Source organism: Nyctibius grandis, chromosome 4 (genome assembly GCF_013368605.1).
Source record: "Nyctibius grandis isolate bNycGra1 chromosome 4, bNycGra1.pri, whole genome shotgun sequence".
NCBI classification, from domain to species: Eukaryota; Metazoa; Chordata; class Aves; order Nyctibiiformes; family Nyctibiidae; genus Nyctibius; species Nyctibius grandis.
In genome coordinates, this window is record NC_090661.1 from 97935348 (window position 1) to 97954507 (window position 19160).

The 19160-nt window shown below is 34.7% G+C and overlaps 1 protein-coding gene across 1 annotated transcript in view; it reads right to left on the reverse strand.

The window, feature by feature from the left end:
• Positions 1-234: 234 nt before the first annotated feature.
• Positions 235-19160, reverse strand: part of RAB11FIP2 (RAB11 family interacting protein 2) — a 34388-nt gene continuing 15462 nt past the window's right edge. Inside the window, exons 4-5 of the mRNA XM_068399809.1 lie at positions 8787-8832; positions 235-5052 (exon numbers count right to left, since the gene is read on the reverse strand). Coding sequence (XP_068255910.1) covers positions 4825-5052; positions 8787-8832 — 274 coding nt within the window. The 3' untranslated portion in view covers positions 235-4824. The remainder of the gene's footprint in view (positions 5053-8786; positions 8833-19160) is intronic.

A 19160-nucleotide genomic window follows, 5' to 3' on the forward strand; every position in this document is an offset into this window, starting at 1 on the left:
TTGAACAGTGTTTGTCCTCACACTAAACGCGATTCTGGCCTGCAGCGCCAACCATCTCCTAGCAATATTTACACAACCACAGAATCAGAGGAATGGTGCATTAAAGACACTGCAGTTGTCATAGAAAAGAGACATACATGCCATTTTTTTTCACTAATTATAAGTTTTGGACACTACTGAAGAGATTTCCCTTAATGGCCACCCTGCAAACAGCTGGGATATTCATTTAGAGCTGTCCTTAAGGAAATACCTCTCTCTGGTCTGAAAGTCTTAACAGCATGGTTCTTACAAACACGTACTTAAGCAGAGCTTAAGAGTTACATGCTTTGCATAACACAGATTAATATCACAATTCAAGAAATACTGCAGTAGTGCATTGTGGTGCTTTATTAGTGTTAGACATGCAATATTTATTTCATGAACAGAAATTAAAATATTAAGATAACATTTTAATCAAATTAAAGGAGTTGAAGTTGCAATAATGAAACAAAAATAAAGTTTTTCATGCATTCTAAGTTTATAGTTCTCACATGTGCATATAGTTGTGATTCTGTACCGTTATTAAATGTAGACAAACTACCATTGATTGCACGAGACAAAATCAACCCTTAAGTTACAAGTAATGATCATATCTTTAACAGACTTCCTATATAACCTGGATCTTCAGCTTTTTAGAGTACATTGTAATACAAGACAACTGGAAGGTTCTAAGATGAATAGGAATGGCTCTACCATTTGTAACATACAGTGGCTTCTTCAATGTACAAATTATGAAAGATAAAGCAAATGCCCACCATGCTTTAGGAGACTTTTTCAACAGAAACAAATCTCAAAACCCTTCATAAACAGATTAAAGTGCTACCTATTGCATATTAAATACTTCCAGTGACTGTATCTACATTTAGAAGTTACAACTCCCTGAAAATAGGGTTTCATACCAAAAGTGCTGACAAGACCCTTAAATCTAGCATCATCACACAGCAGCGCTATAATCCTTCACCGTGTACTTCAAAGGGAGGAAGTTAGTCAACATGCTTTAAATATCACCATTTCAAAAGCCCACAGCTAACGCCTCTATCATATCTACAATAGTAATGGATGCATAAAGAGCAAAAAAGCAAGAGGTTACTTCATATACTTGATATAGGACAATAATTTTTCTTTAAAGCTGGAAGTGTAAATAAACCTCCAGTGCAGCAGTAAACATATTAAGACAGCAGTTCTGTTTGTTTTAAGATGCATCTAAGAAAGGGCATCCTGTACAGAAAGAAATGCAGACTAGTACCTAAAGAGCATGACTTTCATTAGGTCCCCAAATCATGAAACCTTTTCAAATGCAAGGCAACATTTTCACAGCTGGAAAATTACAAATAATTCTTGATACAGAGCCAACAGCAATAAATGTAGTTATGTATAATCTAGGCAGAATGCTACATTCATTAGTAGGTGAAAAACCAAGCTAAATGTAAAATACAGCAGCAAGAGGTAACATATATAAATATTAAACATCCTTCTTAAATGGCAGAAAGTTTAAATTTGTTACAACATTAAAGTATGGCCTTAACATTTGTTCTTTAAAGTAAAGTACATGGCTATGAGCAGAGGATATGTTTCAAAGGACAATTTCAAAGTATAGGGTGCGCACAGATGAACTCTTACGCTAATTTTTGAGAGAAAAAAGCAAAATAATGTGGAGATGTCCAAAATTTTCATCCCTACATTTTAAAGGGCAAGAAAGACTGATCGTAATGGGCAAGTTATTATGGTTTTAAAATGATCTGCAAGAAAGTTTACAATTTTATCCTATGAAAGAAATGGAACTTTATTTGTTTTCAACACATAAATCACTCTGTATGAAATGTTTTCATTCAAAAGCTGCATGGTTCAAAAAATACATGTGGGGTGAAGATGCTTTTCAAAAACAATCTCAAAATATAGAAAAATGTTAAAATTTTCCTTCTAAGCAGAAAATGACGTGCATGTAATCTTTCCAGAATTGCTCCAAAAGCAGCCTATATCTTTAGGTATAAGAACCCCATAAAAATATTTTCATAGTTGTAAATGTCCCATTCTGCCTCTCTTAGTAACTTTACCTTTTCCTAAACTGCATTTGTCGCTCTCCCCTCTTTCTTGATAAACTGTTAGAAACAAAAGGTGCTTTTATTCAGTTACAGATCAGATAAAGCCTAGATAGAACATTCAAAGCCTCACTAAATTTCTTCACTAATGCACAAAAATTGATCTTTTCGCTACCTTTAATCTGCTTATCGTTCCTGGTATGCAAATATGTCAAATGATCTGCTTTTAGTCAATTATGCAGTTTGATATTCTACATTTACATTCTAAAAGAAGTGATTTCAGAGGTGCTAAATATAGTAGAGCTTCATTTTAATAATTATAACTTGGCTTGCAAGTGAAAAGTCATTGGAGTGTATTCTCTGGTTAGTTTATTTGTTAAACCCCATTGGTGTGTATGATTTAATCATTGTAGATACTACAGATGGTCTCATACCAGTTAGTTTGAAAATGACTGTGGAATTCAAAACAATTGCACAACACTTCCCCATTAACAATATGAGACAACCACTTGCTTCGGCCAAACATTTGAAAATGTTTAAGAACTTTTATGAAAATACTGAGTAACTGAAATACATCTTGGTGTAATTAGGAAATTAAAATCTAATTGAGTGCAAAACCTAACTTCCAACAGTAAATGTACCATAACTTAGTACATAACCTTTGGCACTTCGAATATATTACAACAAATTTACAGTCATGTAGATCTTAAGTGGGTCAAAAGAACATTCATGTGGTTTGTGAGGTACCGAACTTGATAAATCCTTAGGTTGTCAAAAGAGAGACTACCTGATGAAGTGGGCCCGTTGCTGTGCTACCAATGTCTAATTGCAAAGCACTACAATTAGGTAGGGCTTGAATCACTCAGGGTCCATCCAGGCACAATGATCTACGCTAAGGGATCCCAATGTTGGGCTCGGAACACTTAAACTGCACAAATTTTAGGGACATAGTGCTAGGGGGATGGGAGGTAGTTCCTAAAAAAAGAAGAAAATAAAAAGAAGAAGGAAGAGAGAAAAAAAAAAGAAGAAAAGAAGAAAAAGCAAAAAAGTAGTAAACTAAATCTGAGAACAGCTGTACAAAGAAATATTTTTTTCTAACAAGAGTAATTCTGTACTGTCACACAATACTAACATTGCCAAAAGCATTAATAGTAGAACTTTTTCAACTTTTCCAGATCATAATTATTCAAGGTATTACTAACTTTTGCAGTTTTAAAAATGAAAACATATTTAGATCTTTTACAACAACAAAAAATTGGAATTTAATTTCAAGCTTTTTTTCCTCCTCAACAAGGGCCATTATATGGTGCTGTAAGAAAAAAACAGATCAGGTGTAGAAAAAGAAGAGGAGGAAGAGAAGACAGTCAGTTTTCTTAAATCCAAGTCTAAAATATTCTCTGTACTTTTTCTTAATACCATCTTACTGTTTTACAGCAACAGACAATCCAATTGAGACTCTTAAGAAGGAAATTAAAATTAAAATCTATTTATGTTAATATTGTGAGGATTCTTCTCCTACAGTATTTTCCCATTATACGTTCATCACTATATTTTGCCAATTTATTGAATAATTGATACCTTTTTCATATGTCATTTTACAAACAATTATTAAATGATCACGAAGACATTTACTACATTCGTCTTTCATTTGCCTCAATGAAAACTGACTTTTAGAAGTACTTACAAGGAATACAGATTTTTTTTTTAATGAAAAGCCTTTCTAAGTGCTTTATATGTGTTTAAGCAACATAGCCTATTTCTAAAGGCATATACTTAAAGATTTAAAAAACCTAAGACAGATATATATCATGTAAAACTCAACCTTAAATTGAGTCGGTTCTGTATTTTTTGAATTATCATGTCTATTTAAGTCAGTCTGTTCATTGCTCCTACATTTTCACTGTAGTAGAATTTGACTAAACAAAGTATCCATATCTTTATTCCATACTTTTCTCCAGTCCTACTTCCATCTCTAACACTGTTCAAATACTTTAACATATAAAAAGGCATGCAATAACTTCATACAAAAAGGTCCTCAAAACAACCTTATGTCATGAGCTCACTACCAAAGTTCAACATTAAACACAAAATTCAGCATTTAAGTGTAAAATAACTGATTCCAGCATGTGCCATTACTGAAATGGCACGGTATTTTTTACATTTGTATACAAAAAAAGCACATTGTACAGAATACAGCATTTACTCTGCAAAGATTGTGCATCACTGTTTTCTTCTAATATGTGTAGAACGAACTACATTCCATTGCAACAAACCACACTTAGGTTTAGTAAAGCGTACTGCACTGGCTTGAAAACAGTGGTCTTGATGGCATGCTGTACTATCAGAGTCAATATATTTGCATAATAGCAATAATCATTCAAGAAAACATTCATAACAGCACAGGCTTTGCAGCTGAAACTGCCATATGGTGAACACTAAGCTATTATATAAACTGCATGGACATATTTAATGTGTATTATTTACTCTACCACAAGTATTCTGTACGTAAAGGTGTTTTCAAAAAGAAAAAAAAAGTTATTTAGGTAATCAAACAGAATATTACTTTTGGCAGTCCCTGCTAGTGTTCGGAGTAAAAAACAAATGAAAAATTCCCACGCTGTAGTCCCATCCTCCCCCGATTCCTGAAATTTCTTAGGAGAAAAGGAATGAAGAGAAGTCAAAATATTAAAGTGTGATTTCCTTCCACTAACGTATTCAGCAGAAAGTACCACCAAGTATCACTATCTTAACTTTTGGAAAATTTGCCAGCTTTTCGAGAAGGTTCATATGGCACTCTGAGAATACTAGGTGTTTCTTCCATCACTCGTACAAGAAGATTATCAATGTAATCCTCAAGTTCACGAATATGAGTGTCCTTCTTCTTAAGTTGCTCTTTATGTTTCACCAGTTCCTGCAAAACCTCTTCATAAGTAAGGTTACGGTATCCTGCAGTGGCGTCGAAAGGATTTCCATCCTACAGATAAATTTGAAAAAAACACCAGATTTTATTAAATAGTTCTGTGTTCTGAACAAGTTGATGGGTTATCGCTTGTCATGTTTCTCATGCACGCCTCTCGGCGGAAGCAACGCCTCTTAGACAACATACCTCCAATTGCTCTAGAGCTTTTCCTTGCAATACCCTCACTGGAGCAGACAACTGGAGATAGGTTGCTCAGTTTAAAATAAGTTTCCCACACTGTTATCTCAGAAAAAAATACTGTTCTCAGAGAGAACAGTTAACAACCATATGAGCAGTAACCACAAGAACAGTTAGCAGGTCCATTTTGGGAAACTGACTGTGTGGTAACCTTAATTATAGAAGAATAAGAGAAAGCCCTGAGAATTCAAATCCTACTGTAACTTTCCGGAGTTCTCGCCTTTTGAGCATATCATAGCAAAACATTTACTTGGCTTTAAATGACATCAGCCCTCATTTGTCTTTCATATTCTACTTTTAGTCATCAGTGGTTCTCCAGGCCTTGGCCTCTGAATCATATAATAAAACTTTCAATTTTAAATTTAAGGTCAAGTTAAAAGGCTGCATCTTATTTGCACCAGAGCACTTAAAACAGAAATATGTACTACTAAAAGATCTTGCTTCCTTGCTTTAAAACAGGAGGGGCCCAGAATTAAGCAAGTAGGGAAGCCAGAATTGTTTCTATAATGATTTCTGATGACTCAGTAAGTGCAGGTATTAACAGAGATGGACAAATTAGTCCCCTAACAAAGGGCAACATGCGATCCAAAACACTATAAACATCTTATTCTGTGTCAAGAAGAATAAGCTGTGACCTTAACTAACCAGATTGTGAAATATTTGGAAATGTACAACTGAGAATAAGATTGTGAGAGTTGGTTTAGAAAAGTATTAGCACTGTCAGACATGCAAAGATGTAAGTTTTATCTGATTCAGAAACAGAGACATTTTAAAAATATGGAACCTCTAACTAAGTAAAATAATCTAACCTCTCAAATTCTGCACCTCTAACAGGACAGAAGAAGAACACAAGATAGCTTTTGTTTACAGCTGAAACTTGTCATTAAAAATGATAAAGCTTGCGCAGCTAGGAAGCACACCACATAATAAAGTCATATTCATTCCTTTTCCATGCTTTGTTCCTTTTCATTCCTTTCCATACAGCTCCATATTTACACACTGGCATATGTCGAATCATTAAAATATGCAGGTGGCCAAAGTTTTCAAATAAACCTAATTAAAAGTGATGTGGCACTGCAAATAGGCTAAAGTACGACAGATCAATCAGCCTCTCTCCATCAATTATATTCTAATAGTAGATCTTGAAAATACGTGCTTCTAAGGGTTTCTCACTACTTTTGAGATATTTAAGATCACATTTATGTACGTGTATTCAGTATTTTAAACTCTATTATCAAGTTACAGTATTGTAAGTGATCAATAACTCCCACTTTATTAAAATGCTTAGCTTGATGAAATGTATAAACTGGTTAGTAATTGATTTCCAACAAGTATAGAAGAGAAAATAACTTCACTTTGTGGTTGTTATATTTTAGAGCACATTTTCTTCTACAAGAAGGAAGAAAAATTTTCTCTTTATGGCACTAAATTTTTGTACACATTGGAAGAGACATCAATAACACTTCCATGTCTAAAACATAGGGTTTTCCTAATTTTCTGATCTGGCAAAGGAACAGGAATTAAGATGCAATGATGTCTTTAATTGTTATATGAAGTTTACTGGAAAATTATGTGTAATACATATGCTTTAAAGATATTTTGTCATTCACATGCTATATAGAGATCTTCAGGGGGAACAACCTATCACATTAATTACACAAAATTCTAGTTAAAGGTTGTTAGTACTTAGAAATAAATATTGTTAAAGTTAAGAAGATTTTAAGTGTTCAGTTTGAGCAAATAAGTTATACTCAAATGGATAAGGAACAATTATATCTTTACAAAAACAGCTATTAAAATTTTAATACAAAACATTATTCTTATAATGAATTATTAAGAAAAAAAAAGATTCTCAATAATAAGCTATGCAAAGAACAATTGTCTCAGCTACAAAATACTGTTGGGGTACACAGTGACAGCCAGAGGAAAGGGAGTTAGATAAAATGAAGGCCTGGCAATCTCTGATCATCTCTTTATTGTTCTAATGAGGAATTCTGCTCTGGGAATATCATCTAAGCTACTTTCACATCTTTTGTCCTACTTACTTCATCTTCCTTTCAGTTCTTAATTAGGCCTTAAAGAGCTCACACTGCCCTTTCAACTGGCTACTGCTCCCATTTAAACACTGCTTTCAGAGACAGGTGTTGGCACCAGAGTAGAAGACATACAAACATAATTACTAAATGTGATGCACAAGGAAGAAATATAATAACTTGGTGAGGGCTATTACTGCAGAACCTAATAATAAATTACTTCAAACACCTTAGAAAGCAATCTTGAATATTAAAAAAAAAATATTCAAATGGTTTCATTCAAAACTATTGCTGCGATATAGTTTCTTCTCCTAATTTGTATTATGTATTAAATGAGCACCACCTCATAATCCTACAACTGACATTTAGGATAGCTGGTATTCCAAAAGAAAAATCATCAAGGATTTCTTTTATCACCTTTAAATCCTTTAAATAAAACAATTCACATCTTATTTCTTAAAAGAATTAAACCGATGCTTTTACCAGCAATAGATTACATGACTTGCGGTAGTACATTTGCAAGCACAGGGAAACTGTAATTATGGTTACTTTACAGACAATAGCTGCTAAGTTAAATCAATTTTTTTGATGTCGCTTTTTGTCAGAGATTAAGTAACCGCCTGGTAGAATTCAGTTTACTATCTGATCAAAGGCAGCCTGCATATACGCTGACATCTCCCACCAGTTACTTACATTATAAAAACTTGGGCTTTTACAATAACATCAAATGTTATTACAAGTAATTTACATAAACCAGCAAAACCAAACAGTACAAAGTCATGTTTGCTTGTCAAAATTGTTTTCTATATTTTATAAAGATTGAAAACAAACCCACTTTTAAAGATTTCATCTATTCACTGAACAAAATCTAGTAAGACTACATTTTCCTTCAAACAAAGGCACTGCATAGGAAATCTGGGGATGTTTCTGGTCTTCTCTTAGTACACAATTTATTCTAGGTATTTTAGAGTCAAAAGAGTATTTTGAATAATAACTGCTAGTATTTCTATTTTTAGTGTTTTATGCGAGGCTGTTCATTTATTATTTGCGTTACTAATCCTGTCATGTATCAGTTCATTACTTCCATTTTGACTGACCATCTAAAGACAGTCTTCAAGTCTCTGACTATAGAGACAGAAAATTCCTGTTAGGTCAACTAATACATCACTGCCTAATGCAGAGTCCCTTACCTGACCATCGCTCCTCTAGAGTCATCTGAAATACCTCAAAGCAACAGTTTTCTTTTTACTTTCTGTGCAAATATCTAATATTTCTCTTCTTCTCTACATCATCATACCATACATATTCTCTACACTGCATAGAGTGTAAAACTCTTGATTTCCAAATTTATGTTAAGCCTGTAATTTGCTAAGTAGATTCCCTAGATATGTCAAAAGAAAAACAAAGAACCCCCAACATTTCTTTTTAAGAGATTAAACAAGAATAATAGCTTATATTGTGTCAAGCGCCAATTAGTTGGCATTCACTGATGGCTTTCCATAACATTTCATAACTCACCATTGTTTTCCTGAGGTCCTCAATGCCAGAAGGATTCACATTAAAACTGTGGGAAAAAAACAAACCCCCAATTATTAGCAGTGCATACTTATCTGACCAAAACATCTACTAGAAGACACTACTGAATTAGGTATATAGCTATAAAAATATTTAATATTATTTATTTTCTTGATTTGTCGAACTTACGAAAAGTAGGAAAATATCCAAAGTTAATGGAAATTTTCATATAGTCTTTGTTCACAATTTCCTTGTATTTTTCATATTCTTTTTGTCATAAAATTTGAGTAAGTAATTCAGAAATGCAAGAAGGGATATTACAGATTGGGCTTCCCTAGCTCTTCTCTTATCTCTAGACTTACCTCGAGCTTCTAAGTAATAGAGACACTTTAAAATATTCTGGAAACAGGTCATTGGGATGAGATTGTTAAAGAACAACAAAACCCTACAGACTAACAACAAAACCCCCAGCTTTCATGGCAGCTGCTATAGGAAAAAAGGTCCTTCAGAAACGCCAGTGAGATCATCAGCTTAAGTCAGAGCTGAAAAGCCATCTTCTGTTATTAACACTTCTTTCATACTTAAAACTGAGTAAATAATCTATTATTTTACAAACCTAGTGATTACCCCCCATATGCAAAAAGCAAAGCTATTTTGTGATCTTGTTGTGCTGAGATTTTTTCCCTCCTCAACCGCAGAAGTGCAGTTGATGTTGATAAAAGCAGCCATTGTCAAAGTGTCAGGCCTACGAAACGGTCCACTGGTCTCTCAGGTTGATGTAATTATTTGCAAATATCTTCCAAAATCAGTGCTGCTATGTTCTTATGTACTTGCTAGAGCAAGTGGAGAGAAAACTAACTCTGAAAATGTGTTCAGAATTTGGATATGGCTCACAAATGCTATTACTTGGTAGCATCATAGCAAACATCGTTCTTTCACATCACAGACTAAACTATTTCATTGGATTGCATGTACCCGCTGTCAAGGATGACATTTGTTGACAAAATAATGCAAAAAGTTACAGAAATATGTTTACGCTTTTTTTTATTTTAAAGGTAGCTTAAAGTAAGGAACATGTATTTTGCGACTGTTCATCACACTCTGTCATCTGAATTTATAAGCCATATATTTCATGGTGTAAAAGTGGAAGGGATGTAATTTACAAATGTAAATTATGTAAAACATAAAAACGAACTTTTTTGTTGTAAAAAAAATTTGGTTTACATTACAATTTTTTATTCTGTACATTATTTTTCATTTCCAAAGCAGGCAGTTTTTTGCTCATACAGAAGTCTCATGACCCATCTGCTGGACTGAGGATATTAGATGAAGATTGGATTACATGAACAGTCACAACTAGAAATCAAGAGGTGTCTGATGAATCAAGTTCTGGCTAATTCCCATTATACCTGTTTGTAACAGTGATCCGCAGCAGTCTGCCTAGTTTGCTGGAGACCAGTTTTGAATGAGGGGCCTCTTTCATCGGGTATTGTCTAAAAAGCTAAAGGCAGGAACCCTCCCTCACAGCCTGCCTTTTAGTTTCACACTGATGTGTCAAACACATGATGAACTTGCTTCATTCATGGCTGCCTTTTGTGATCCAAGGACAAAAAAAATGAGTTAACTGAACTGGATCGAATTAGCTTGGTGAAAACCAAGAATGTCTCTATTTAACGAAGTGTGGCGTTAATTTGGGATATCTTTCTTTTGGGACTGTTTCCTCATGTTAGACAAGATATAGAATAATACGGCCTGACTGCTCAACTGAGTGACTTTCTGAAAGGTTAAAAAAGCAAGATCTTTCCTTGCCTTGAATGACTTTATAGCTTCTGTGAAATAAGTTCTGGGACTCTCTTTCATAGCAGCAGCTTAAAAGTAAAGCAGCAGTTATGACTACAAAATGTTGCGTTTGAAAACTAGAAATATAAATCCCTGGCAATATGGACTATTTTTGTTTTTTTAGCTAAAAAAACTTGCAATCATTTCCATAACATTGTGAATATTGTAACTGCAATTACAAAAGGGTACATCTGTGTATTTCACATGAAGCAATTTGAATATACCTGCAAAAAATGAAAAACTATTAAACAAAATATTCACCAATAAAAACCCAAACCCCATGAATACTCTTACTCATATTTTATAGAGGTATGTGGAAAATATACTGCTTCTCAAGGAAGAAACAGGTGCTGAGATTGCATATAACATTTTTTAAATCAGATTGTCTGCTAAGAAAGATGGGAGCTCCGCAGCCTCGCTGAGACCTGCAGGGTTTCCTGCCAGCGCTTCCATCCCAAGGTGAGCGTGAGCAGATGCAGGCTCTCACCGCCATACACATAATTCACTGTCTGAGGACCAAGTAATTCCTTGAAAGAAAATACTGTAAAATTATTAATGCATACAGTCGGGGGAGTTGCATGTTTGGTGTTTTGAAAGTCATTACAGTGTTTATTTTTGAATGTAAATTTCATCACAATAATACACCCCTAAAGTTACCATCTGACTTGATTACTAATAATACCTTAAAGAAAACACGCCTCTAGGACCACAGCCCACAGCTGTACAGCCATCATAAGCCTCCTTCCAGCAGCCATTTTCTTGACTTCCTAAAAGCACTCTGCAATCATTGATCTAAGCAATTATAAAAAATAATGTAATTTTTTTTTGCTGTGTTACAATCACAGTTCATAGTGATAATGCTTGTTATAGTCCCATCTCTGTTTTTTCCCCAAGGTTTGACAAATTGGCAGGGAACTTTTGCTATAGAACCACGAAAAAAACTATGTTCACAGCTTGGGAAAAAAATTTCTTTTAGCTTTTTTTGAGTGCAGTTTTCTGTGAACGGTGATTGTAAAACAAAGTGGCATTGTGGGGTTCTGTAATTATTCTTTCTCAACTATGCTCAAACTGAATTTGCTCAGTTTATAAGTAAAAAGATGATTCTGTTCTAACAAATAGACTTTCTGCCGACTCACCCGGAGAACTAAAGTCAAACTGGGTTTCTCTGGCTCATCGTCATTAACACTGTGTATAACTCACAGGTGTTGTCATATCTGAGTGTAACGCCTCCTTACTGGACATACCTTCCAACCCACACAAACTGGCTTGACTGCTCCTCTTTCTGTTCACTGAAAAGAGCTCATCTATCTTCTTGCTCCTGTGTCCTTTATCATCTCAAGAAACAAGTAATTTTCTACCTCTGCCACTTACCCAGACAGGGCAAGAAGCCCCCTGCTCCACCACTGTGGAGTCTCATGTGCCTCAAGGGGATGTCCCAGTCCCATAATGATTTTTAACAGAAGCTCCATGGTTTGTCTCTTACAGCTAATAAACTTTCATTCACTCCAATCACCTTCAATAAAGTTAAAAACTAGTAAAAGGGAGGTAAACCACACCAGCACAGCTTCAAAATCAGCTGCAATAGGATCACGCAGGTGACAGACCAAACAAGCCACCCCACCTCTACATTGCCCCTACCCCACTATAGGAAGAATAGACTTCTTCAATCTAGCACAGAAATTAGTCCTGTCCTCCATGTCACTCATCTGGGAATTCAATTAGTTTCCTTAACAGTTACTTTATATCAGATATTTTTACCAGATTAAATCGTATTCATTATTTTATTGCAACTTTTTCTATACATGGACATTTTTACTGAATAGTAAAATTTGTTTGAATTTCTGGGGTTTTATTAGCTTGGATTTAAATTTTAGCTCATCTGAGATGAGAACTCTTCCTCATTTCCATGTTCCTGGGAGGAGAAAAGTGATGAGAAATAAAAATAGAATATACTCATAACAGAGACAGACATATAATAATGCTGATTCTGTAGTGTTTTGGATGACTTTCACAATCATAACAAGTATATTATTTTATACTTTCTCATTATTTTCCCTATTTAAATACATTTCATTAGAACTACATGAAGCTCTTACTTTTTTTTCATAACACCTACTTTTTATGAGGTAGTGAAATACCATTGCATGTTGATTATTTGCAGTTTGTATAGAAACTTCAATACAGTGGATTGAGTTTAGGATGTATCACAGGCTCAAGTTTATGACTGGAGCTTGTAATTTTGTCTTTTGAAGTTTAATGGTAGTTAAAAATTCAAACATTAGGTCTAGTGGCTGCTTAAATATTTAGCTTCTAAATGCCTCGAGATTAAAACAATGTTTAAAAAATCTTTCCTATAACTGATTTAAACATTTTAGTCCCTGAACCATTTACTCTGACAACATAATGAATGGGAATCAGACTCGTAAATTATGCTGTATGGAAAGCATATTTTCTTAGGGAGCAAAAGCTTTTTACTTACCTTTAGCTATTTGTATTAGTTATATGATCATTGTACTGTATACTATTAGAAATTAAAACTACAATATTTACATTAATCTTTACTATTCAAAGTATTGAAATCTTCTTTGTTAACCTGACATCTTGTAAAATAACCATAATACCTATGCGCTCAGTGTGAGCTTTCAGGTTTTTTCCTTTAATATGGAACACCTATGCACAAGTTATTAGCAAAGCTCTGCCATGTTCATTTTCCATTAGAGCTGAAAAATTATTCCTATTCCTACTTCTCAGTCTTTGGACTGATTCTTATTACATTGCTTACGCATTCTTCTTTGGACTCTCACAACACGTATCAAAACCTTGAAATATTAGGATACAGTTTAAGTTATTAACAATGTACTAGAAAAACAAAAGACATGAATAAAATCAGATACAGTTAATGAAATTCAGAAACTTTGCTTTCCATAGAATATTATTAGCCTGCTGTGCCTGGCAATGCAGACATCACTTTATACTCTGGGAAGGAATGACTGTCATGTCTGGCAGCTAAGCAAGCATGGAGTAAGCATATTACCATTTATTTCCCAATCAGGTTCTGGGGAACATCACTTAAGACACTTCACTATATAAATTGTCCTGCTGTCAAACCATGCTCCAAGGCCTTCTAGAGTTTGTGTAACCCCAGGAGAACACAAAAAGAGTATCAGGTTTTGCTGCTATCACTCCATTTCTTAATATGACTATAAAGTCTCATGCCAAGAGTTAAGAACCTGAACCAAAACCCCTGAACTTTGAATGTAAGACACACTCTTTTTGCAAATCACTTGTTTTCAAGCTACATATTCTTTACACAGACTACTTTGGAAATGGTCTGTTCATGAGTATACTGCTGCACTTTATGGAGCCCTGTAAAGATGGCAGAAAGCACCATGAGATAAAGAAGTTACAGTTTCAGAATACAGTGCTCGATAATGGTCCTGAACAATATGAACTTCAAGGAAGCAGCCTCTTCTCTTGTAGCTCACGTGTATCTCAAATTTAGTGCAGTAGAAACACGACAATGCAACTATATAGAAGCACAGAAACTTTCAGTTAAAACAACTTGAAAAATTTAACAAAATTTTGTCTTTCTGTATAAACATTTCCATTTTGAAAACAGACATGAATTGGGATCCACAACAGGCTGGTGACCAATTCTGAGGTGTCTGATACTGCTGGAGACAGATCAAGGGAAGTGGAGGCATACAGAGCTGCATTCATGAGCTCTACAAGAATGCTAGCCTTCTCCTTCCAAAAACAGGAGTATCTGAAAACAATGGCACTTGTACTTGCACACCGCTGGACACATCACCCATGTAAATTCATTTATTATTCAGGACTTAGAAGACATTCTCAAATCAAAAGTGATCTCACACACTGCACTCAACTGAATTTTAATTTAAGGTTCTGGAAACAAACAACAGTTTTACATAAAAAGTTTATATTTTAAGCATTTAAATATTCCTCCTTTTACTAGGCAGTTGTGCTATGGCTAAAAAACTAATGAAGTTTTATTCTCAAGAGACCACTAAAAAACTTTTATACTAAAAGCTGTGCCAGCACCTCCACTAGAAGACCCTACTATTAGAGATCTACAAGTCAACCAAAAAGATCAACTAACCCTAAAGTAAAATTTTGTATTGAAACTTCCAGAACCATTTTTGAATGTTTAAAAAAATAGCATTAACCCTTAGTTCTTATAATGAAACAGGAAAAAAATAAAAGTTCATCAATTTTATATAGCTTCTGCATTTATTAATGAAGAAACTGGATATAACCACTTAATTATTTTTTTAAAGCGAATAGAACAGGCAGTGCTTTCCCCCTTGGGACAGGTAAAATGCCTCGTACACCCACTCAAAAAAGCTTTCACATGCCCTAATGTGCACCAACAGACAATGAAAGCTTGAAAAAAATCTTGTCATTCAGCCAGCAGGATGAACTTAGAAAACAGCGTTCCTAAAACAGACAACTAATTAGGAGTGATTGCTGGTGGAGAGTCTGCAAAAGTAAAGATTAACACAAAGTATTTCTACAATATCTCTCTAGTAATTGATTGCTCCAAACAATCGTAGCAATACAAATATTACGAATACTGTGACCATTGCTTTGTAGTGGCTTTGAGAAAGATTTCATTATTCTCTCATCACATGCAGTGATCGTTCTTAATCGGATGACAGCCTTGGCAGGACAGACTAAGAATCGCTACATGACTTCTGCTTGTTTTGTAGTTTCCCCTTACCTCTCACATACCTGTAATGTATTTGTTTTGTTATAAGAATGTTCAACCAACAGCTTTACCACACAATTAACAGAAATTAATAGTCTACAGTATAATAATGTCCTAGACTATCAATATTCTACCTAGACTATAGATAATGGTATTTGACTAGAAATAAAGCTAGTCAAACTTCAGTAGAGAACTGAAAAAAACCCTTTCAAGAAAAGCAATGCAGAAGTGCACTGTTCTTAAAATAAGACATGTGAACACTGACAGAGGAAACAAAATTCTTAAAATAGTTCACCTGATGTCATTTTTTGACTAACAGAGAAATAGACGTTAAAATGTCAGAACAAACTTTCTTAAGCAAGCACAGTAATAAACTTGTTAGAGATCAACTGAACAAGGCATACAAAAATTAAAAACAGTGAGTTGTATTGTACACTGGAAAAGGATGACCTACTTGGTAAGGAAATTCACAGCCATTACAACCCTTTGCTCTGATCAGGCAACTTGTGGGGTTCATTCCAATGGAGCTGTGGCCAGTAACTATGCCTCTGGTACATCATAGGTAACAGGTGAGATTGAAACCGTTTAATAGTCATTTATCTTTGATGATGTTGAAGTTATTGCACTAATAACTTAAGCTTCACTGTGGCTTAAGCTAACAGGTTTTACTTTACAACTGCAGTTGACTAGAGCCAGGTACCTGGTCTACTAACATAGCTCAACTGACAAGCAGTAACCTAGAAATTCAGAGTAACACCATGACTTCTCAAAAGCTTCTGACCATCACACAAACAAAATTTTAATATTTGCTGAACTGTAACAGACATCAGCTGTTCTTCAGACTTAACAATTTAATATGCTTCTAACACATTGCAGTTATCAAGAGCCTCATGTTTTCATGGCACCTCACCTTTTTTTTCCCCCCAATACAATACCAAATGGAGATATCAAATGTTTGAAATTGCTTATTTCAAACATTGCATCCATTGGGAAAAAGGAAACTGCAGATACTGATTGTTTTTCGAACAGGCATCACCGGAGAGGCAGGCAGCTCTAATACCTATATGTGATGACAGTATAGGGGAGAGACACTGAAGAAAATAACTGCATTTGGAAATGACAAAGTGGAAAGATGCAAAAGAGAGGAGTTCAAGGGTTGGGGTTTTGGTTTTCTTGAGTTGCAATTTTTAGAAAAGGCTAAAGCAGTACAAGAACACAGAAAAAAATTAAATAACTTTTTTGTATTTTATGCTCCAATTGACCAATAACTAATGTTATAAATATGAGCATTGTTCATAATTGTTACAGTGAATGCTGTTAGACACGTTTCTTTCTCCTCCACTATTCTACCTTCCATAGTGCTTAGAACATAACGTATTTATTGCAAGAACTTGAAATAAAGTGTAACCAGTATGTAAGTACAAGCTTTGTCTTCTTTTCTCTAAGTCTAACAATACTTAGGTCATGGAAGTGCTACTTTAAAAGGTTTTTTTAATGTATCTCTCCATATATGTACACATATATGTATATACAGTCACAGACTTATATTGTGTGTATGTATATATATATTATATATATAATGTTTCTTAGAAAGCTCCCAAACACCTATCAATTCAGTTTCCCAGATTTGATCAGACTAGTAACAACCTGTCAGCTTTAAATATTGGACTATTTGTTTCCCCGTGTCCAGTGCCTAAGATCTTGTTAATTACCTAAACTCTCTTTCTGTAGGTCTTGTTAATTACTCGTCTCCTGTCTCAGAGGACCTCGTTAATAACTTGTACAATCTCTCTAAAAAGGTCCTAATAACACATTAAAATTAAAGATGCTTTTCTTTTAGCACTTGTCAAGTGGTGTAAATTGAGAAATTTTCACATCGGTTTATTAGCCTACTGTAGTGTATTTTCCTAACCACAAACAATTTCAGAGAAACGATGCACAAGGTTTGGCCATGGCACAAAACAATCTTTGTTTTCCAGGAGTACCCTCAATTTCTTTAACTGTGTTCAATACAAAATCCACGTGGCTCCTGACTGCAAATTAACCTCTTGAGAGCCATTGCAATGAATGCAATTTAAGATAATATTAGGTAAAAGTTTCAAAACAGAGGATTAGGAAGTACAAAGACTAAACTGTTGTTGGTAAATACTGGCTAAAAATACTAGACATATTGTGTGCTTAAAAATTCTTCATTAGCTGTATGATATAAATCCTCTGGAACTAACAGATTTTGTAACATTTGCAAAAACAGCGTTTCTTGTTTCACTATGAGACTGCAGCATTTTTAAATTGTCAAGACATCAGCTCATAAATATCTATATTACACCTACACCAGACAATAAAAAACCCCAATGTTAACACTTACGTAATACTGTAATACCGTATCTATAAAACCCTTAAAAAATACTAATTTATGCACTCAGCATTTGTAAGAGGTAACAAAATATCATCCCCATTTTACACATCACGAGCAGGGAGACTAAGTGATTTAGCCAAAGCCATGGAACAAGCCTTTGCCAGAGCAGAGATTAACAGAAATTATGGGTCTGTATTTTGTGATTTCCTGATGACTAGTACTATATACAAACCAGGCAGGTTTTGTTTTGCTTTTCCAAAATACTTCTTAAACCTTCTTGAAATAACAATAATAAATAATAGTAATAAAAATACATAATAATTTTCAAATAATCCTGGGATACTCCTTGCTTTTTGGAAAAAAAATCCTATAAATGTTGCTGAACCACTTCTACATTTTCTGTATCAGCAGCTAAAAAACATATGGAAGATGTATTTATCTTCATTCTTTTAATTCGTAAATAAGAGTAATTAGTGACAGAGCATGCATACCGCCAGTTAGCACTCACTGACTGGTTGGGTGAAGGGCTGTTCTGCAACTCTGTTCTGCAACTCACCCAGCCATCAGCTAGAGACGTTATGAGCTGCTGTCCTGCACATCATTACTGCTTAGTCAACATTACCAAACCCAGTTAATTAGGATGGACTCAAGCCTGACCCAAAGCTCACCAAAATCACTGAAAAGACTCCCACTAACTTTTACAGGTTCACTGGTGCTAAGAACCTGACCTTCACACTCTGCACATGAAGGAGTTGGGTTTGGTTATTTTATTTTGAGGGTGGGAGAAGAGAGTTGCTGTGAGGTTTTTTTTCTTCCACTTTGCACTACCTCTAGCCTGGTCCCATGGACTGAACACCCTTTTTTGGCTACAGTGTGCTCCTGGAATACATCTTCCAGTTGAGCTTCATCAGACAGGAATCCAGTTCACATGCCCCAGGACCCTTCCATCACTCAAACAAAGGCTTAGCTAAGTGGGGTTAACTGGGAGATCCACCTGCAAAGCAAACTCCTCATCCACACCAGAACACTGATTTTGGACACACCTTAATAAAAAGATACTGCTTGGCTTATTTGCGGAAATGGTATCCACCAAAAAGAGCTTAATAGCATGTTGAGTAAATAAAAAACAACTCAAAGCCTAAATTCCCTGTGCATGCTTTCTGCATACTGAATTTGTTACTCAACCTCATTTATTTTGTGCCCACAGATTTACACAATTCTTTCTTCAGAGTATTACTAGTTTGAAAAATTAAAAATGGATTCTATTCAACAAATCCTCCACAGATAAAAGGTAAACTTATTAAACTGTAAACTTATTAAATATGCACATTTTGTATTAGTTTCTACTTCAAAAGAAAATCATTGTACAAGACACATTTGAAAGAAAGTGCACTTATTCTAAAAGATTCTCACTGAACATAATACTGGAGCATATGAAAATCGAGAGCTTCTA